The following is a 22,878-nucleotide window of genomic DNA, read 5'->3' as shown; positions in this document are numbered from 1 at the left end:
CTTTGTTTGATAAGTTTCTTTGCAGCTTTGGGATTTCCCTCCAGGGCCCTGTCTGGGATTGTGTCAGCTCTGTAGTGCTCATCAGCAGTGTAGAGAAGAGGCAAGAAAGACAGTAGAACCGTGGGCGTTCCGTCCAGCTCTGCTTTGGTTTCCCCTGCCAAAAACACCGAGAGACACAGCATCTCCTTTGATGAGGAAAAATCCCAGGCCCTTAACAAGACTCTTTTCTCTGATCTGCTTTCTGAGCTGGCATTTCTTTTTGACCCATCAACAAAAGTATTTGAGCCAAGCTCTCTTGTGGTTTCAGCCCGGGAATGAACACATCAGTTATATTCCCATCTGGCCCCCAAAGAAGGGAAAATTTCCTTGCATGAGCCCATGTGTTATCTTAATACTTTTTGGAACAGGGCAAATGTAAATAAATATTACTCTATCCATCTCTTAGGTGTTTCGTCTTATTTAAGGTGGTTGAGAATGGGCAGGGCAGAATAGTGGGCAAGTATTTTTTATTCTACCTCCATGGCTAACTCTATCAGTCATTCACAGATCAATTTAGAAAATTGTGGGATACTCAGATAAGGGTGACTGCGTTTGACTGACAGTAAAAAGAAAAAAGGCTGGCCCAGTGGCATAGTGGTTATATTCTCATGCTCTGCTTTAGCAGCCAGGGGTTTGCCACTTTGGATCCTGGGCACAGACCTACACACCGCTTGTCAGGCCATGCTGTGGTAAGCCTCACACATATAAAGTAGAGGAAGATGGGCCCAGATGTTAGTTCAGGGCCCATCTTCCTCAAAAAAACACAAAAACAAAACCAGAAAACTTAACCAACACCATGTACCATTACCATCATTATGTACAAGAAAGAACAAAGAAGTTGGAATGACAAACTCTCAGTAGGGAGAAAAGGGCAGGTCTCCCTCGGTAAAGAGAGTTGGCATTCTTCTTCTGACATTTTCACCCTGGAGTGGTGAGAAACCTCATCCATGACCACGGTCTGCATTTGGGAAGCTCTGCTCAGCCTGGTACTTGATTGCTTGTCACTCACAGACTTCCTGGTAGGAAGTGGAGCTCTGAATGGGGAGATGAGAGCTACGTTCCCAGATCAGCCCTTTTCTTCTGCTTCTGAGCTCGTACTGTGATTTAGACTTTAACTTTATCCTTACGTCTTTCCCTATAGGCAAGAAGCGAAACCCCGGCCTTAAAATTCCAAAAGAAGCATTTGAACAACCTCAGACCAGTTCCACGTAAGTTGGCAAGATGCTCATCTTAATCCAAACACTTGTACTTTACAGATGTCCAGGGAACGGGTGTTCATTTTTGGACTGGTGAGCAATACCTTGACTATGGAAATAGGTGTTAGAAAGAGGAGCCCTTTAAAGGAGGAAGCCATGTGCTCATTGTTCTGAGACTTGAAATAATCATACTCGGTCAGTCATTGAATGGGTAGCTTTGAACTGAGTGTCTCATATTACTGGTTGGCTGAAAATTGAGTGTCACAAATGCGTTTGGCAGATGGGGTCCTACGTATGTCCAGGAAGCTCACTGGACATGGAAGTTTTGCCTTTTCCATATAGATTTGAGCGAACAAGCAACTCCCTGTGAAAGCCGCTACTATAAAACTTGGGTTGAGACAGAAAGATGGTATTTGGTGAGGACTCAGCATCCTGACACCTCAATCCTGTCCCATATAAACAGAAGGCGAAATGAAGTAAAGGAACATATTTTTTATTAGCTGAGGCTTTGGTCCAAATCCCTGAGTGAGCTCAACTCCCAGTGAAGCAGGACACCCTCTCTCTGAGCCTCCGTATTGTTTCTTTGTCTCTCTGTGAGGTGGGGAGGGTATCCAGCTGGTGGTATGATCGCCTATGGAAGCATATGCATGGAGGAATGGAAATTCCAAGGAAAAGAAATCACAGCAGAGGTACTAAAGAGGCAGGGCAAGTACAAAGAGAGACCATCCCAGTGGAAGGTTGAGTTTTTAAGGCTTTTGCTCATCTCTACAAAAGTGCCTTCCTTTGTAAAGGTTTTTGACTGTAACCCTGATCCAGCCTATCAGAAAGTGCGCCCCCTGGTGTTGGAATGAGCTAGTAAAAATGATCATGACATGTAAGACTGCTAAGACTGTTAGTCATTGCATTCTGTGCATCAATATAAACAAACTTTCCACTGAAGAACCTCTAAGAACAAAACTGAGAGGAAGGTGATTCTTCACGGTTCCGGACTGCAGCTCAAGGGCCAAACTGAAGTTAGACTGTTCCTTTCGTGAGGATCTACAGGAGGACGTTCTTTCCATATCTATTTTCAAGATTGGGTTTTTTTTGGTGCCTCTGGTTGTTTTTTTCCTGTGGACCCACGAACTGTGTAATTAGTAACTTTTCCTTTTTTATTGGTTTCTTGAGCGCTTAGAGTCAAATATGTGGCTTCCCTGTACCACCTGTATAAGACTTTATGGGATAGACTTTAAATTTTTTTTTATTTTAAAGTAATTGCAGATTCGCAGGAGGTCGCAAAGAAGCATACAAGGAAGTCCCATGTATCCATCCCCAAGCTCATGTCCTCCTCCTTGATGTTAACATCTTACACAACTCTAGTACATTATCAAAACCAAGAAGTTGGCATTGGTGCGAACCATAGAGCTTCTTCAGATTTCACCAGCAATACGAACACTCATTTGTGTGTGTGTGTGTCCATGCAATTTTATCACTTGTGTAGCCTTGCATAACCACTACCATAGTCAAGATACTCAACTGTATCAACACTACAAGACTCTTTCGTGTTACTCCCTTATAGCCACAGCCACCTCTAACCCCTGTCCCTGTTATCCCTAAGCCCTGGCAACCACTAATATGTTCTCCATCTCCATTTTGTTATTTCATGATTTCTCTGTAAATGGAATCATGCATCTCCTTTTTGAGATTGCCTTTTTCCCTTCACTATAATTTCCTTGAGGTTCATTCAAGTTGTTGCACATATCAATAGTTCATTCCTTGTGATTGTTGAATACCATTCCAAGGTATGGATATGCCACAGTTTAACTCTTTAAACTTTGAAGGAGATATGAGTAGTTTCCAGTTTGGGGCTATTGTGAATAAAGCTGCTATGAACATTCTTGTACCAGTTCCTGCATAAAAATAAGTCTTAATTTCCCTGGGATATATGTCTAATAGTGCAATTGCTTGGGTCATTTGGTAAGTTCAGTTTTAGTTTTGAAAGAACTGCAGAAGTATTTTCCAGAGTGATTGTACGATTCTCATTTTACATTCTTACCAGCAATGTATGAATGATTTCAGTTTCTCTGCATCCCTGCCAACATTATCACTATTTTTCGTTTGAGCCATTCTGATAGATGTGTAGTGATGTATCACTGTAGTTTAATCCTCATCTCTCTAATGGATAATGACATTGAACATTTTTAGGTGTTTATTTTTCATCCGTATATCTTCTCTGGTGAAATGTCCGTCTATACATCTGTTTGCCTATATTTTAATTAGATTAGATTGTTCTTTTAATGTTGCGTTTTGAGAGTTCTTTGTATATTCTAGACACAAGGAGTTTGTCAGATATCTGATTTAAAAACATCTTCTCCCAGTCTGCAATTGGTCTTTTTGTCCTTTCATTTTGATGAAGTCCAATCTAGCAGTTTTTCTTCTTATGGATCATGCTTTTGGTGACAGGTTTTGGAACCCTTTGCCTCGTCACAGGTCCTGAAGATTTTCTCCCATGTTCTTTTCTAGAAATTTTATAGTTTTACATTTTAGCTTTAACTCCATGATGCATTTTGAGTTTAATTTTTGTACAAGGTGTCAAGTTTAGGTAGAGCTTTATTTTTTGCCAATAGATTTCCAGTTGCTTCAGCATCCTTAGTTAAAAAGGCTATCCTTCCTCCATTGATGGGTCGTGCTAGGTCTGCACCTGGGATCTGGACCGCGAACCCTGGGCCACTGAAGCAGAGTGCAAGAACTTAACCATTATGCCACTGGGCAGGCCGCATGGTATTCCGTTTTTTATTTTAGTTTCCACTTGTTCATTTTCAGTATATAGAAGTACAATCGATTTTTCTGTATTGATCTTATATCCTGTGACCTTACTAAACTCACTTACTAGTTCTAGGAGCTTTTTTGTAGATTCCTTAGAGATTTCTATGTACACAGTCATGCCTTCCACAAATAGAGACAGTTTGATTTCTTTCTTTCCAAACTGTATTTTTCTTACTTTTATCCATTTTCTTTATTTCAGCGTCAAGCATGTCCTGTACTATGTTAAATAAGATTGGTGTGAGAGCAGGCAACCTTGCTTTGTTCTTAGAAGGAAAGCATTCCATCTTTTATCATTAAACATGTTATGTTTTTGTAGATGCTCTTTATGAAGTTGAAAAAGTTCCTCTCTAGTCACAGTATACTGAGAGTTTTTATCATGAATATGTGTTGAATCTTCTTGAATGCTTTTTTGTACATCAGTTTGTATGATCATAGATTTTTCTTCTTTGTACTATTGATATGGATTATATCGATTGATTTTTAAATATTGAACTATCCTTGCCTACCCAAAATAAATCCCACTTGGTTGTATTATATTATTTTTCTATACATTGTTGGATTCAATCTGCTAAAATTTTGTTGAGGATTTTTTTCTTTAAGTTCATAAGAGATGTTGGTCTCTAGTGTTGTATGGGTTTTTTTGCTGTGTATCATTATTTACTGGTTTTGGTGTTGAGGTAATACAGGCCTCATAAATGAGTTGGTAAGAGTTCCTTTTTTTTTCTGGAAGACATTGTATAAAATTGGTGTTAATTCAATTTTCAATGTTTGCTAAAATTCTCCAGTGAAACAAAGTGAGCCTGGATATTTCTTTCTCTGGAGATTTTTAGTTACAAATTCAATTTCTTTACTAGTTATAGGACTATTAAGATGATCTGTTTCACCATGGCTAAGTTCTGGTAGCTTGTGGTTTTCAAGGAATTAATCTGTTTCTTCTAAGTTATTGAGTTTATTAAAGTTGTTCATAGTATTTCCTGATTATCCTTTTAATGGCTGCAGAATATGTTGTCATATCCTCTGGTTTTTTTCCCTAGTATTGGTAATTTATGTCTTCTCTTTTGTTATCTGTGTCAATTTTACTAGAGGTTTATCAATTTTATTGATTTTTTTTTAAGAGCCAATTTTGTTTTCGTTACTTTCCTATTTTCAATTTTATTGATTTCTACTCTTATCTTTATTATTTCCTTTGAGATACTTTCTTATATCAACCTTCCAGCTGTCTTACATTCCTTTCCTTTAAATTTTTCTTCTTCACCTTTCTAATTTATATTAATTTTCTGTATTTTATGAATTTTTGAAAGCCACTGTAAATTCCTTCTTGGTACAGACAAATGAATAAAAACCTGTGCAAGGATAAACTTGGTTTCTATGTTGTCTTTCCCTTATGTGGTAGAATAGACTCTGACTGTACTTTTCTTTTTCACCATGTTAAGGAAAGAGCATCACTTCATTATTGTAGACTATACCACTTTAGCTCATGGAGAGGCTTATTATTATTATTATTTTAATACTGAGGCTAAAATTTGTACTCCTGAAGAAGTAGCTTCCACATTTTCTGTTTTTCTTGGCAATTTTTTGAGCTTGGCTCGATGACTCTTACCATTTATACCCTGCCTCCTTCTGCTGTAATACACAAAAATAAATAGCCTGGGACAGAGCTCCATTCTCCTTAGTTCCGTGTGTGTGGTCCTTCTGCGTGAGCTCTTACTTTGAGTAACTGATGTCAATGTGTTTTTGCCTCAGATTTCTGAGCTGTTGTCCCCTCACTTAAGCGGCAGTAACTAATTCTGAATCGATTCTGTGCTTGTTGACATTATTTCATTTAATCCTCACGAGAAACTCAGGAGGCAGTTACTATTGCTCTCACTTTATAAGTGAGAAAAGAGACCTGTACATGGGTCAGGTGTCTTGCTCGAAGCAGGTGAGATTGCTACGTGGATAAGAGTTCAGGCTCATGGCACTAGAATGCCTACGCTTGTATTTGGGATCCAAATGTCACTAGTGGAATACCTTAGGCAAGTTGCCTATCCCCAGTAAGCCTTGGTTTCCCTTTTTGAACAATAGAAATAAACAATGATGTGGTTGCTATGAGGATTAGGTGTCATAATCCATATTAAGTGGCTAGACTACTGCCGATTCTGTTCTAATTTCTCAATGAAGGTCACTCCAAGTATTGTTGTTGTTATTATCACTCCACTTAATATTTATTATTGTGAAGTGGGAGAGCTGGCATACAAGCTTAGGGCTCTCTGAGTTTCAAGTATGTATTCTTAGCCACGCACGCATTGGACTGGTAGAGACTGTGGCCGAACAGCCCATGGCTCTGAGATAACAGGCACAATCTTACTTCTACAGTTGAGAAGACTTTGGCGTGGCTCTGGGTTCCCATAGAGATGGGTATAGTCTACACCATCTCTATGAATGACCTTAAATTATTTAGTCTGTTTCAATGTTAATTCTTCACATTCAAATAGAGATAATAATACTTCTAAGAGTTGTGAAAATTAAAGAAGATATTTTATGTAAAGAGTCTAGTACAGTCTCTGGCCCAAGTAGATGCTTAATAAATTTTGTTGACTACATGAATAATAATTGTAACAATAACCAGTGAACTGATTACTCAGGTAACATTATAAATAAATAATTATTACAATAAACCAAAACTGTTTGTTCATATAAACAACTAATACTAGGTGACCTTTGGAATACCTTTGGCCTTCCAGGGAAGGAATTTTGTAATAAGCTTGGTTCTTTTCCCGGAGGACTAAAATATTGAATAAGTGACAGAGAACATCCACCCACAGTTTAAACCTCCTGCATAGCTCAAGGCTCCAGGCAAACTAACATGCCCAGCCCTGGACAGGACACAGTGTCAACTAATCTAATACGAGCTGTCAGTCTTGGCCTCTTGATTTGATGCTCTTGGCAGACCTGATGAGCCCAAAGGCCTAAGGCTTGGGACGATTGATCATTTTCATTAGGGGAGACCTGGGTGTTGGGAGTAGCTTCCTTGGATTCAGTCAGTCTTGGATTGGAATCATGGCTTCCCCACTTGGGAGCAAGTTAGTTAAACTCTAAGCCAGTTTCTCATCTGGATCATGGGAATGACGATGCTTGTAGGGGTGTGTGTATGTATGTATGTGTGCATGTTTAAAGAATTAAATGAGATGCTGGTAAAGTACCTAGCCCAACTTTCAGCATATTCCTTTTCTCCTTAGGTCAAGACTGAGATTTAGGTGGTAAGAGTTTTATTCTCAACTCTATTGAGGACTGTATGGCTTCAGCAAATCACTGACTTGTTTTGGGTTTCGTTTTTCTCAATCTGGAAAATGGCGTGAAACCCTCCTATTAGGTAGAGGTGTAATGGCAAGGTTAGTAGAAAGCTGGAGTCAGTAAACTTTTTTTTGCCAAAGGCTAGATAGTAAATATTTTAGGTTCCCCAGGCCACACTGGGCTCTATTGGATATTCTTTGTTGTGTGTTTTTTTACAACCCTTTAAATTTGTAAAAATCTGTCTTAGCCGGGTGACAAGCTATCATTTGTGGAGCCCTGATATAAAATACTAGAATATCAGACCTGGAAGAGGTCTGTAAATAAGAGGTCTGGGTGAGAGGTCTTACCCAATACTCTCGTTGGATGGTGAGAAAACAGAGGTAGCCCCAAATAATTTTTTTATTAGTGACTTTTCTGTTACTTTATATTTTTTAGAAGGAAGGGTGCTGAACAATTGCAAAGGACTTTTTATTATCTTATTCACATGTTTCAAGTAATATTTGCCTTTATTTCAAAGTTCCAGTGCAATTAGTACAAATTGTGACAACTAAAGAAAAACAACTTTAGAAATTTTAAGAATGAGAAATCAGATTTTTAGAAATTTGATTCCTCTGGAAAGCATTTCTGAAGAAAAAGTCTCTGCTCAGGAACACAAGATATATAAAAACATCACTCCTGTGTGCGTGTGTGTGTGTGTGTGTGTGCACGCGTGTGTGTTCATCTCTTTCCCTCCCAGTCCCTGGTTTTAAATTAATACAGAAAAATTTTAAGTATTCCATGCATATCAAAGGGATTTGGAGGTGAGAGAAGGCTTGCCATTAGAACCTTAGATTCGTGTTTATACAAGTGTTTATGGTCCTACTTTTTCCTTATTCTTTTATTTATTTATTTAGTTTCAGCAGAAGGGGAAGAATTACAATGCATTAGAGTTGGAAAAAGTCATCATTGCCAAAGGATTCTTTTCTCTCTTCCTTTCATCTTCCCTTGTATTTTTCTAGAGATAATTCTGGCATGTAATGTCCCTTCAGGGACACCTGAGGGTCTCTTTGGTCACCCTTTGTTCTGGCAGCTCTCGGATTCTTTTGTCTTTAGCCTCTAGTTGCTTTCTTTGTTTGATCATATTAACAGTATGTTTCTTGACATTTACTACTTTTGTCATGATACTTTTTGTGCATTTTTTATTTCAAGAAAATGCCTTTCTGGGCTCCTACTTAGGTGCACAGCCAAAGCCAAACATCTTTCTCTTAAGTGGATTGATATTCACCAGGGAGCAATGAAGTAGTAGAAATAAATACACATGAGGGGGCTCTGTGTTCTCTCTTGTGGAGACAGAAAATCAGCAAACTTCTGCCTGCTGAGAGGACCCCTGGCCAGTTTGTACACTAAGTATAGGAGAAATATCGCCACTAGATTAGACAGCCTGGTAGAATAGAAAGTATTCTGACCTGAAAATCAGGAGACCTGGGTTAGTTGTGACCTTGGGCAAGTCACTTCAGCTCTCTGGAGCTTTTTCCATCTGTAAAGGCAGGGACTAGACAGATTTGGAATTCCCGTGTTCTATGAATTTTATGAGGTAACAGAACCATACCCCAATTATGGTCTCTTTTTTTTTAAACAATTGTGGAAAAACTGGTGGGATAATTGGACACATTGGTGCTCTTGGATAAAAGAAAAAGTTTGGGGCTTACTAGAATAATAGTATAATTATCTATATAACAATGTATGTTATACTTATTGGATATTTACTGTATGCCGGGCATTCTTTTAAGCATTTTACTTGGAATATCTCATTTAATACTCGCTCTTTCTCCATGAAGTAGGTACACTATTATCCTCATGTTAAAGAAAAAATGGAAGCTCAAAGAGATTGAGTAATTTAAACCCAAATGTATTTCATTCAAAATCCCACACTATTAACACTTTTATGTTGCTTTATTTTACTCATGAACTTTCACCTTATTTCTAAGGAAAAAATCTCTCCAGTCGCCCGTGATTTGGGAAGGACATATTTGACTAAATATCTCCTGTTTTTTCTTTTCCTCCTTGTCTTTCTTAGGCCACCTCGAGATTTAGACTCCAAAGCTTGCATTTCTATTGGAAGTCAGGTGAGAAAAATCATGTCTGCCAGTTAGTGTTTTGCCATTTTATATATATGCTTTCTGATTGGCCATTGAAAATTTATTTTTTGTAACATGCTCTCAGGGGGTGAATCAAAAAACTTTGAATTTAAACGGAGGTGGTCTGTGGAGCTCTTGCAGTTCTAGATGTTGCATTGAAATCAGGCTACTGTGGTCCTGATAGGAGGTATTTGAGAAGAGTAGATGACTCCCTTTGGGGTACATTCCTCAAGGTCCGAGCATAGATCCGGTTGCCATCAGTCAGCAAATGGATTACACGTGTAATTATGGGGACATGGCTAAAGAACCATAACGGAGACAGGTTACACGGAGCAATTTGGCAGCTGGGTTGGAGTTGGATCTCTGTATTCCCTATGACAAGAAGGAGGCATGCCACAGGAGTCTAAATATCTCCCGGCGCTTCTTGCTTTCAGTGGCTGGTTGGAAAAGTTTCTAGACCAGAAGCTTCTGGACCAGAAATAGAAATAATCCTTAGAACATTGGGAGAAACCAGAGAAAGGACATCACAGTCTATATCCAGTTAATTTTTCTCTGTCCTATTGCATTGTTCTCTCTTGCAGAACTTTGAGGTGAAGGCGGATGACCTGGAGCCTATAGTGGAACTGGGACGAGGTGCGTACGGGGTAGTGGAGAAGATGCGACACGTGCCCAGCGGGCAGATCATGGCGGTGAAGGTAGAGTTGACATTCCCCCAACGTTTTCTTTCTGTGGTGTATATGTTTGTCCATCTTAATTGCACATCAGCTCTTTCATAGAAGCAAACAATCTTCAATGGGGTGAAACAGAAAAATTATTTGTAGGGAACAGTATTTCCCTCCAAATGTGTGGGGAAAATGCTTCCTTGGTATGAGTTGCATGTACTGTTTTCTTTTTGAACTAATAAATCCAACGCCCTCCTTTTAATTTTTTATGCAACCGCCATGTCATCATTACACTTAAAAGAATTAACAATACTTCCTTAGTGTCATCTAATACCAGGTCCAAATTAAAATGACCGTGATCGTCTCAAAGTATTTTTTTTTTCCTGTTGGTTGTTCAAATCAGAATCCCAACAAAGTTCACATATTGCATTTGGTCGTTACGTCTCAAAAGTCTCTTTTATTCTATATTCTGTTGCTTTTAGGGAACTGTCCCTGAAAAGCAGGAAACCAGAATTAGGGGAAAAAATTGTCTCCCTTTGTGGAAGAAAGGAGGATAAAATACATCTTGAGCGAATCTGCATAGTTTTTAGCTATACAAAGGAATTTAGAATCATTGCATATTTCTTGAGAAGATGCTGGAAAGACCTTGGAGAATGACCATCTCTGATGAATGAACAGATTTGGGCCATTGCTAGGAATGTGGGTGGTCAAATGACTTGGATTCCTTTGTTTTTGGAGAATGGCGATATCTTTCCCTTACCTGGTAGATTTTTCTGTTTGTTCTTTCGCCAGCTCTGCTAAGTAGGCAAAAAAACGTGAAAGCCTAGTGATGTTATATCTTTCCTGTCGTTTATTGGCATAGTCATGTTTCTGTAAAGCCATCTTTGCTGGTGTGACAGATTTCTGTTCTCTCAGAAACACTGGATTAGGAGTGGATGATTTCTTCATTTCTGTTTGATTCCTTCCATTTCTGTAGCTGTGTCAATTCTCTCTCAGTTGCTATTTAGTCCAAATATTCTTATTTGTTCTCAGAGAGGGACTTTTGGCTATTTTTGCAGGACCCTCAAATCAGCCACAAAATATTTAACACTCTTTGCAGTGAACAAACATAATACAGTAAACCAGACTGTTTTTGCAACTTGGAAATACATTCCCAAACATTTGCACACTCTCCAAAATATATTATCAGTTTGCTTCTTACCGGGGATTATTCAGGAAATGAACGAATAGCAGTCTTCCTTATTTTTCATTTGTTACAAATAGCTAATCACTTAGGGCGGGTATTCGAAAGGTTGTTGCTTGAAGTTGTGCGGTGAATTTTTGTACTCTTTTCAGGATGGGACTCTTTAAGGTCCCTGCCTTACTCACGGACTTATCCTCAGAGCAGTAACCATACATTTTTTCATGCATTCCCATTCAGCGGATCCGGGCCACAGTAAATAGCCAGGAGCAGAAAAGGCTATTGATGGATTTGGATATTTCCATGAGGACAGTGGACTGTCCTTTTACAGTCACCTTTTATGGCGCACTCTTCCGGGAGGTAGGTGATCCTTCAATTTAAAGTCCAAGGAGAACAATAACTAAAGAAGTTCCTCTGATCACATGAATACCGTGCGCAATCCTGGCACCCTTTCTTGTGAGACACGTCTTCTGTGGAGAGTTTTACGCTTGTGCAATGATGACATGCCCTGGTGTAAAGTTGGCTTGCAATTAGAGTATTTTCAAATATGTTTAGCCTTTTAAAGATGCTGAGGCTCCCCTTCTCCTTTCTGTTTTGGTTTGTCTATTTTGGCAGAACTGTCTATATCAATTATCTCTAGACTGATTTAGATAGAATCCTTAAAATCTGAAATACTCTCGTCTTTTCGCCACTTGATAAGCTTCATGTAGCCTCGTGTACCATGTAGGTTTACACTTACCTCTTTTCTCTCCTCCTGCTTTTACTTTACCATTAGATGGCGTATGATGCTTCGCCTCACTCTTAAAACCAGCCTTTTGATGAACTGGTGCTAGTGCTGTATGCGGGAGGTCAGACATGGAGTAGGCATCTAAACTTATCTCCTACTCTCCTAGAGAGCAGTAGCAGTTAAACCTTGTGTTTCTGGGATTCTATTGCTTGTGGCTATTAGTATTTAGATCCTAGATTTCACCAAGGAGTGGGTGGTCACATGCGAGTTCTGTGTGGCTGTCTGCTGGTTTTCTCTTTGGAGATAATCTTGCTTGTTTATAAATTCCTTTGAGATCTTGAAGGGAAACTGTACATTTCCTCCAAAAACTCAAGCAAGAAATAGGCAGTTCTTCCTGACAGCTGTTAACTGTTTCCTCTGTTTCTCTTTTCCATCCTCGCTAACAATCTCTGAACCAATTGATCTCCAGGGTGATGTCTGGATCTGCATGGAGCTCATGGATACGTCGCTAGATAAATTCTACAAACAAGTGATTGATAAAGGCCAAACAATTCCAGAAGACATCTTAGGGAAAATAGCCGTTTCGGTGAGTACATCATGGACCCTACTACAAAAAGAGTCTGAGAAGTCTGGGTCTTATGTGTCATTGTACCCCCAGTATGAGGAAACACTACCTGGACCATAGCTCCCATCTGCTACATGTCTCTTGAATTCGTGAGTGCATCTGTGGATTGATAAGTGAATGCTTTTCTTTTTTGAGCCTTATGTAGAAGATGCTACTCCTGACTTGGTTTTTGGTAAACTCAGTTAAAGCACCTCAAGGCAGCGCATTCATCTGCTTTGACCACATCCCTGGTGTCTATATTCTGATATTAGTTTATTTTGATTTTAAGTTGTAGATTTTTAAATGTTTTCTTAGGACTAACAGGCATAGAAAGAAGCAGAAGAAAATGAAATGAAATGAAGGGCTGCACCCTTTATGGCTACTGAGGCTCAGGAGAGTGGAGAGAAAAAAATGCTGGTGGCCAAATGAAAAACAAGATATATGCCTGAGACTTCTCTTTGCTGTAAGATAGAATCCTCTCTAGTGGGCGGAGCCCAATTTATGTAACTTCCTATATATTTTCCTGGATAGGACCACCACTATTTGAGGAAATACTTCACCCTGTGACCTTAAGTCAGGGATAATAAACCTGGATATGCTTAGCATTCAATTTCTTTCCAGTGATGGGGGAAATAAATCTATCTTGTGTTTCTCTTGCAGATTGTAAAAGCATTAGAACATTTACACAGTAAACTCTCTGTCATTCATCGAGGTGAGCATCCGTGCAGCTGCCTTGGCTGTTCCTTTTGTAAAGTTCATTTCTTTTACCTGAGTTTTGGTTTTTTTTTTCCTCTAATGGATGGAAGTGAAATTGAGTCAGCCAAGAGAACTGAGGAGTTTTCCTTTGGGACTGGATAGCAAATCACATCAGTAGCTGTTCTTTATTTTGTGTGAGGACATCAGAAGACATGGGCTTTATATTACACCTAAATTGAATATAAAATGCCTGTTACCAAGCAGAACTGTGGGAGTACCCCACTGAGAATTTTAGAGAATAGGATAAAAATTCATCTAGTGTTGGGCATCACCTGGGAGCTTGTTAGAAAAGTAGAATCATGGGTCCCAAAATCAATTGAATAAGAATCTGCATTTAACAGGATTCCCAAGTAATTCTTGCACATTAAAGTGTGAAAAGTTCTGGTATAAAGCACAGCCCTTTCAGACAGCAGGAGGCAGGATAAGATGAAAAAATTGGTAGATTTATCCATCCATTCATCCATCCATTTATCTTTTATAATCGTTTTTCCAGCATTTATACAATACTGTATTTATACAGCACTCTAGTAGAATCCCTGAGGGGCATCTAAGAAGAAAACATGTATTCTTATTAAAATTATACGTTATTCTTAATAGGGAAGTAAGATGATACAACAAACATGGGGGAAAAAAACCAGATTAGAAATACGAAAGTACCAAAAATGGAAGTAGTATAGGTAGTCTATAAAACAAGGAAATGGTTAGCACTGGTGACTATAGTCAAGGAAACTTCTTGGAAGAGATGTGCTCAACCAGGTCTTTGGGAAAATTCATGGAAAGTATTGGCAGCTAATAAGGCATTGTGATTTGGTAATTCTTATGCTCTCTGAGCCTGAAAAGAATGTAAAATGCCTCAAACACTGTGCCTATTATGATTGTTATTATTGTTATTAATTGTTATTATTAGAAATTGGAAAAATGGGAAGGAAGAAGGGGAGGAGAAGAAAGTGGGAAGGAATCCACATAGGAAGATAAATGTGGATTACCCACAAATGTGAAGCTGATTTTTAAGAGTTTATTTCAAAATTATGGAATATTTCATTCATATTAGAGGATGTATATAAAGTATAAAAAATAATAAAGTGAAAATTTGTATATATGCCATTCAGTTTAAGGGAAAATTATAAAGGATAATTTTGATAGTTTTAGAATTACTTATTTCTTCTGATTACATGTCCTTTGTGAAAAAAATTAACTTAATTTCTAATTCCATTATCCAAAGATAACAATGGTTCATCTACTTGGGGTGTGGGTAGGAGTGTTGTATCTTTCAAGTCTGAAGCATTCACTTAAGAACTGTTCAGTAATACTCCTTCATCCACATGTATATTCTGTGATGAGCCTCATGGTCTGGAATATTTGAGTTTATGATGAGTTACCCTATGTGACCTCTGACATACCTCTTGTAGAAGCTTCAATTAAAATTGGTGGCTTTGATTGTATTTGTTGTACTGTTATGTCATAGTCTGCCTTTTCATTTCACGATCTATTACTGCTACACTAAATGTGCAATAGATCATTATGAACTGGACTTTTAAAAATTTATTTTATTTTCATAAGAACATTTAACATGCGATCTACCCCCATAATGAATTTTTACATGTATGATATAGTATTGTTCATTGTAGGCTTAATGTTGCACAGAACATCTCTGGAACAGATTCATCTTGCATAATAGAGACTATGCCCGTAGAACTGGGCATTTGATTCAGTAATAATTTTTTAAGTTCTTACTACAGTCACGCGACGCATAACAACATTTTGGTCAACAATGGGCTGCATATACAATAGTGGTCCTATAAGATTAGTACCATACAGCCTAGATGTGCAGTAGGCTATACCATCTAGGTTTGTGTAAGTACACTCTATGATGTTCAACAATGATGAAGTCACCTAATGACACATTTCTCAGAACATATCCCTGTTGTTAAGTGATGCATGACTGTATATGTATGGAGGCAATGAAGATGACAAATTAAATAGAGGAGACAGTCCTTTCCATTAATGGGTTCACAATCCGACGTGAAAGACAGAACATGAAATAGAAAATCAAGTTGAAAGCAATAAGAGGTACGTAACTGTGAGCCAAGGATGGTAGTTACTTTCATATTGGGCCTTGTGGGGAAAGGAAGGTGAAGGAGAAATGGAGATAACAGGCCCTCTGGTGGTAGAGAAATGAATCTTCAAAGCAGGCTGGGATAATGGGCTCCTTGTTGTTCTTGCTTTCAGACGTCAAGCCTTCCAACGTGCTGATCAATACTCTGGGCCAAGTGAAGATGTGTGATTTTGGAATCAGTGGCTACCTTGTAGACTCTGTTGCTAAAACCATTGATGCAGGATGCAAACCATACATGGCTGTAAGTACAGCAGCTGGGGCTGGCATCTGAGAATGCAATTGCTGGCAAACCATCCCAAAAAATAGGAAATGCACAGCCACAGAGGGAAAATTGAAATGTGCCTAAGATGCAAGAAATATTCTGTATCTTCTTTTTTCTTACATATTTCCTGTCTGAAATCCTTAGTCACTTGCTTCATGTATATTATTTTTAAAAAATCAAGTAAAGAGATATATTATTTGAAGACATGTAGGTAATACCTACAGCCCGCACAGTTTTCCACACTGAGTTGCAGGGGAGTGTTACCTTGTTTGTTGAGGGCAGAACAGTCGATAGAATTTAAATTACCCAAACAGTTAGGTTAGTCCTGAGAGAACCTCACGGCTGTGAAGCTTCTTTGCCGTTAGCAGAGATGTTGGGACTCTCTTCAACTTAGGCAATTTCACTGTATTCTCTTTGGAAATGAACTCATGCTTGGAATTAAAAAGCTTCCTGTCCACGTTTAGCTAAAAGTTATTTAGGTCTGTTAACACCAGACAGTAGCCCAAAGTCTTGTTGATTCTTTTTACTGAGTTCTGGACTGTTGGGGTTTTAAACAAGGAAAATTCTAGGCTGGCAAAGTAGCTTTATAGCGTACATCTTGTTCCTTCTTAAGGCAAAATTGAAACTAGTTTTGAATTGTGAGGGGACTTTGATCCATTACTGTGGCCAAGCAAAGACTAGTGCAGAATGAGGAAAGTCCCTTGGAGATGTTGATCCTCACTGTAGATACTGAGTCTTCTTGGCCTGGGAGGCGTGTTAACAACTTAAAACAACTTACTTGGCAGCTGGTGCCACCCCCACCCCTAGAGACTTATTGAGCTAAGAATGCCATCTCAGTTGTCTTTTTCTGTCTCCTTTCCAGCCTGAAAGAATAAACCCCGAGCTCAACCAGAAGGGATACAGTGTGAAGTCTGACATCTGGAGTCTCGGCATCACAATGGTAGCGTGTGACTGAGGTTCTTGGCATGAAGCCAAAGTGGGGTGCACTTTGAGACCAAGAGGCAAATGCCCTAAATGCTGGTCATCCTCTCCTGCCTGTGATAGCAGGAGGTTTTGAGTGACAATTGTTTGCAGTGTGGTGTAGCAAAGATACTGACCTGGGATTGGGCAAATCCAGTTTTTCTCTTTATTCTACCTCTACCTAGTTGTATGCCCTTGAGTAACTGATGGAGTCAGATAGACTGTCTTACTGTCCTCATCTGTAAAATGAGAGGGTCTGACTATAGTTCCTGATAGTTTTCCTTATAGTTTAAAATTAAATTATTCTAATCAAGGTGTGAAGAAACTTAAGCTACTCAAAGAGTGCAAATATGCGTGGACCCTGATAGAGGCATGTTATCCAGGAGATAGGCTGCGCTTCCCAGAATGTGGTCGTGTTGGAAGTCTTGGCCGTTGAGGTCAGGTTGAGCCAAAGACATGATAACAAAGAGGCTAATTTCCTTAGGCACAGCCCTAAAGTTATACAATTAGTCCCTTCTTCGTAACTTTGGGGATCATAAACTTTCCGTCCATCACCAAGGTCTGGAATTGTCCACTGTGGTCCTGGCTCCTTCCCAGCACAGCAGCTGATTAAATCCCATGAGTTATTTCACATCCCTTCCCAGAATACATGTGATCTTGTAATGGCAAAGTGGCATTACTCACATCCAAAAAAAGATCAGTCATTTGGTCCGAGGTGTGTTTTTTTTTTCCATTCCAGCAAGAGACCTGCAGATGGCAGCAGATGTACATCTCTGTAAAATCTTAGGGTGAGACTTAACTTTTCAGACCAAACATCTGAAAACCTGGTTGCTTTACATCCTGCAGTTTCATACTGCTGGCTTACAATTTTATTGTGTGACGATGGGTTTTAGTGAGGACCCACTTTTAAATAGGCTTAAATGGCTGTCTCTACTAAGATAGTGTTTGAAAATCCCTAACACTAGGAACTGGGGGGCCAATCGCTAGAGAACATATTATTAGTTTATTTGCCCCCCCAATTTTACTTGAACTTCTGCTTTGTATTTCTCTCTGGTTCTCCTGGAACAAAACACAGTAGATTCCCTAATCTAGTAGCCCTATTTAAACTCTTCTCTCCTTGTTTTCCTCTCCTTTCTAGATTGAGTTGGCCATCCTTCGGTTTCCTTATGATTCGTGGGGAACGCCTTTTCAGCAGCTCAAACAGGTGGTAGAGGAGCCATCACCGCAACTCCCGGCAGACAAGTTCTCCGAAGAGTTTGTTGACTTTACCTCGCAGTGGTAAGAGAGCCTCATCTCCCAGTTGCCAGTGTTAAGGAGGAAGAGGAGTTCTCATGAATTTCCTCCGTCGGTTTTAATCCATTGTGCATACATTCATTCCAAAAGCATTTGTGGAGTGTGCCCTTGATGCTGGAGAAACAAAGATGCCTCTCTCCCAGTCCCTGCCCTCATGGAGCTCAAAGTCAAGTAGGGGAGTCTCCTCGATCAATAATTACAGTACAGTATGGCAAGCCCAGTGATGGAGATATGCGTGGGGTATTGGGGAAGCTCAGAGGGAAACCATTAGGATAAATTTTCTGGAGGGGGTGAATCCCGAGCTGAGACCATATGAAGTATTTTCCAAGTGAAAGGGAGGTAGGGGAGGGAAAGGTATTCCAAGCAGGAGAAACATCGTGCATTGTGTCACAGAAGTGAGAAACTCCTTTATGAGAGCAACAATTAATTTGATGTTGGTTAGAGCACAAAGAAAAGGTGGTAGGATCCGCCAGAAGATTAGGGATGTGGAATAGATAAGATGCAAAGAATTACCTTGGAGTGGAACACAGTAGGTAGGTTGAGAGTGTTACTTAGTTACCTAGAAGTCTTGCAAAGCAGTTCTAGTGTTTTGTAGGCTGCCTCCCATGCAACTCTTGCTAACTGTGGTTATCATTGTGCGGGTACAATGGACAGTATTGGAGGTCTGAGAAGGGAATCTAAAGAAAGTTGGAGTGGAAGGATGGAAGAACTCATGGTAATGCTGTCACCTTTGTTTTCATGGCAATTCCCGGTGGATTCGAGGAAAGTATGGGAGGGGATAGTTTTCTGTAGAAAATCTGGTGATTTCTGTCTGTGTAGCAACCCTGAGGCTTAGCATAACTTGATACTAATGACCATGGCAAGTGCTGCTGGAAGAGGATGCCAAAAAAGAAAGCATAGAATGGAACCAACTTAGTTTATTTGGGCAGGAGCACATGAGAAATAGGAGGAAGGGGAATCAGATGGTGACAAGTCCAGCTGTGACTCTTGGAGAGGAGCAGTTCTTGCCCAGAGAGGCCACTTGCTGCTGAGGAAGGGGTGGACCTCTGAAGACTGACAGTGCAGCTCCCTCAAGGTTATCATTTCTTGGCCTCCATGCTCTTTGGAAGAACTGTTCTGAATGCAGCTTTTATTGGGAAACGTGTTAAGACAAAGCAATTGTCTGTTGCTTGTGAAACTAAGGCCTCTTGGAGCTTTTGTTAAGGCTAGCCCCCATGTCACTTCTGGGCCGTTTCCCTAATGATATATGAAGATGGCCTACTATTATGTGTTTTTGTTTTAGTTTTGGTTGAATGGCCAAAGAGGGGCTGGAGCACTGGGCAGTATGTTGTTGGGTGATTCTTAATATGTACTTTCTCTGGGCTACTGTGTCCTCCTATCTGCTTTCCTGGGTGAGTGTGCTGGATGGTGGTACCCCAGCCAGGTCGAGATGGGCTCCTGATTTTGCCTTCTGGATTCAAGAACTTGGGAGTTTTTTTGTTTTTTGGTTTTTTCCTTATGCTCAAAGGTTTAAAGGCCACATAGGAAAGGGAATGAGTGGTGGTAATGGGGAAGGATCGTATCTAGGAAGTCTTTTCAAACTCTCCTCTCCATAAGCTCTTTCCTACCTGTCCCCTTTTCCCAAGATGCTGGATACTTCAGAAAACTTTGGTAAGAGCGAGGCTGGTATGAAAAGTTTAAGAAAGCTGAGCCGCCTGTTGGGAGTCACTAGATTAATCCAGTAGTTCTCAACTCTGACTGCTCCTTTATAAAACTCGAGAGAGCTTTCACATGTGCTGTCACCTGAGCCTCACCCTCAGAGATTCTGATTTAATTGATCTGGTGAAGGTCCTGAGTGTCAATATTTTTCAAATGTTTTCAAATCATTCTACTGTATAGCTGGGGTGAGAACCCCTAATTTAGACCTATGATCTTGTGGACCCGCTATCAACTGCTTCCTGTTCAAAAGCTGCTTCTCTTCTATAATTTATTTTTAAAAAAATCATTCAATTACTTTATTTTTCTTTCACCAAAGTATTTTTTTCCCTTACTGAGAATTTCCCCTAAAGAATCAGAGTGTTAAAGCTTTTTATAGATATTTAAAAAATGAAAATCTTGAAAAATAAATGCTTTCTAATTTTAATGTATGCACACATATATGGAAATTCCAGACACTTGTATTATTGCTCTTTTATAGCGACCACCCTGTGCCTACCCTCACCCCCAGAAAACTCCTGGGATCTTCATGACCACCCCTCTGAGGTCTACATTCCCCTCTTGTTTTCTCTTAATTTTAGTTCCAGCTACTATCGTTCATTCATTTAAAAATTTTGAGCCATAGACATTTTCCAGCTTTTCTGGAACCATTAATTAGTTTAATTCTGTTAATTCTGTGTCATTTCATTGGCACTCAAGTCAGCCAGTCTGGCTCGCTTATGGGGCTTACTGAAAAAATAATAATCATAGAAACAAAACCCAAATCACTTTAAATTGAAGTCGTCAAAGAATAAATTCTTCCTCAACCTTCTAGTGTTGTAGCTCCTGTAGAATCTGATACTTAAGAATATCAATTGTGTAAAATAGTGAGTCATTTTTGTTGGTCTGAGAATTGGGAAATAGAAAAGGAGCGTTCATTCTGAATTTTATGAGCATTCTTACTTCTCCTCAGTCGGGTTTTTTAAGAGTACAGGCTCTCCTGTTTTAGACACCAAGTCAATAGTTTTTTGCCTACCATAAATCACCAGTGGATTTTCTTTAGTACTCCAGAGTATGAACATTATTTTGAAGTCAACTGAGTTGGAAAAGTTGTCTAGAAAAAGAGTTGTCAGGAAGTGGTGCTGATTTTTGTTAGATTTTATGAATAGCTTAGATCTTTGTAGAAGCAATTTTATTTTTCATATGTATTAGCGTACAGATACAGACTTGCCCCCAGTAGCAGTGTAGTTACTTCGCTTGTTTTCTGACTGACAGTTTGAAGTTTGATCTGGAGCTGGGTGGACAGAAAGGAGACATCACTATTACCCAAGAACACTTCTTCTATTTCTTGATGAAGAGAAGGATGTAGCCTATGGATATAACTCCCTTTTATAGCTGTGCCTCCATTTTCCTATGTTTAAAGCTATATTTTTGAGACATGTTTTCATAAAAGGACACTTTTTTGGGAGACCTTCCTGTGCTTTTTGTATTTTTATGACATAGTCAGGCTATGATCCTTCAAAACGTCTTAAAAAGCCCCAACTCTTTGTGGTAAGTGGGGAAAGGGGACTGTAGATTTGGAAAGTGAAAAATTTAACCTCAAATTTCGAGACAGATACATCTGTGTTTTTATCTCCTACATTTGCCTTTGGGCTAAATGTAGAACTAGAAGAAAAAGGGGCCGTTCTCGACCTTTCATGGGATGCATCCTACCAAAGCATGTGGTGACATCGCAGCGCTGCTGCAAACTGTACACCTTCATCCAGGGAGTCAACTTGGTAGCCACTCCCCTCTGATCGCTGCTTGTCCCTTGACAGTGAATCGTGGTTTGTGGGGTGGAGTAGAGAGCACTTATAGGCTATCACTGTCACACCCGAGGTCAGATGTAGAGCACAGAGCTCCAGGTGCTATCTTTCTCTTGCAGTAGCGTGAGAAAAACATTATCCTCAGGGTGGGAGAGTGGCGGGGAAGAAAGTTAAGGTATTTATTCCTTATGAACTTGAACAAAACAATCCAATGATTTCTTACAAACCCTTCCTTTCTGTACTTATTTTGAAACAGGACTACTGAAGGACATTTTCTTCCTCTTCCTCTACGCGTGGCATTCTTATCATAGGGGTTTTAAAGAGTTCTTGGAGTGGATCATGCGGAGCATATGGGTCTTGTTTGAGGATTCATAGCAGAGAAGTCTGACAGAAAGACCTTACATTCTAGGCCTACAGAAAGGTTAACAAATGAGTTTCTCAAAAAATGGAATCTTAACAGGCTAACATTTTTCACCGTAACCTCATCCTACAGGTTGGGGGACTGAAGGAAGTCACTGAGTGCCAAAGCAGCTCGACTTCCTTTTTGCTTTTCCTTTAGGCCTGTTTAAGAGGCTCAGTGCTCAGCTGACCAGCCTGATGGCATGTTGGAGTGTGTTGGAGGCCCACCCAGACACACTGATACTGTCTGACTCAGAGGAACTAGTGTAAAACGGAGACAAGCAAATATAGTTCCCAGCTTGTTCAGGAAGGACAGTAAAGAGTCACTGGATATTTATTTAGCTTATGACAAATGTATGGCTTGAGAGGCGCAATGTATTTTTATTCCGTGGATGCACCAAATAGGGCTTCTTGGAAACGATCAGCTAGAATTCAAATAGGCAGAAATCCTCTGGTCAGCATAAACTTCAAGCTAGCAATTCTTAAGACAGCGTGAAGCTGGTTTTTAGTGTCAGCTACGGTCAGGAGCGTGTGTTGTGGCATTTGGAAGAGGAATTAGGGCAGTTAGCTAATTGCACGCTTGAAAATGACAAGCCACTTGAAAATTCAAAAGTCTGACTCAAATCCAAAAAGAAATTGGTGTAGCTTTGAACTCCGCAGTTGTTATTTTATACTGGATTTCAAGCACTTCCTATTAAACATGGAAAATTTGCTTTTTCCCCTAACCTTATCCTGAGTATTTTGCTATTCTTAGCCCATGTTTTGAAGTGTTCTTGATTTAAAAGATGGAGAGAATGGGTTATATCAGTTATATTAATTCAATAAACAGCCTTGGTTTGCTGTGTAAGTGTTTTCCATCAATACTCTGCAGTAGTGCTTGTGGTAAATTTTGAGCTTTCCGATCTGGGGCCGTAAATCAAGAAATTGCCTCTTGGTTGGCCATTTCTGAGATTTCAGGAATCCTTAACACTTTGTGATGGATCAAGGTGGCGTACTTTCCCTACGTTTTC

General features: G+C 39.5%; 1 protein-coding gene across 3 annotated transcripts in view; it reads left to right on the top strand.

Moving 5' to 3' along the window:
- The window catches only part of MAP2K6 (mitogen-activated protein kinase kinase 6), a 116,953-nt gene that overhangs the window by 72,930 nt on the left and 21,145 nt on the right, over positions 1–22,878 (top strand). For all 3 annotated transcript variants that reach the window (XM_008540385.2, XM_008540387.2, XM_070561508.1), the window contains exons 2-10: positions 1,181–1,247; positions 9,370–9,418; positions 10,012–10,125; positions 11,513–11,632; positions 12,469–12,585; positions 13,264–13,315; positions 15,589–15,716; positions 16,600–16,677; positions 17,836–17,975. In XM_008540385.2, the coding sequence (XP_008538607.1) occupies positions 1,181–1,247; positions 9,370–9,418; positions 10,012–10,125; positions 11,513–11,632; positions 12,469–12,585; positions 13,264–13,315; positions 15,589–15,716; positions 16,600–16,677; positions 17,836–17,975 (865 nt within the window). The remainder of the gene's footprint in view (positions 1–1,180; positions 1,248–9,369; positions 9,419–10,011; positions 10,126–11,512; positions 11,633–12,468; positions 12,586–13,263; positions 13,316–15,588; positions 15,717–16,599; positions 16,678–17,835; positions 17,976–22,878) is intronic.

Source organism: Equus przewalskii, chromosome 10, assembly GCF_037783145.1.
Source record: "Equus przewalskii isolate Varuska chromosome 10, EquPr2, whole genome shotgun sequence".
In the NCBI taxonomy this organism is placed as follows: Eukaryota; Metazoa; Chordata; class Mammalia; order Perissodactyla; family Equidae; genus Equus; species Equus przewalskii.
The sequence above is the reverse complement of the archived record's forward strand: the minus strand, read 5'-3'. Positions and strand labels throughout refer to the sequence as shown.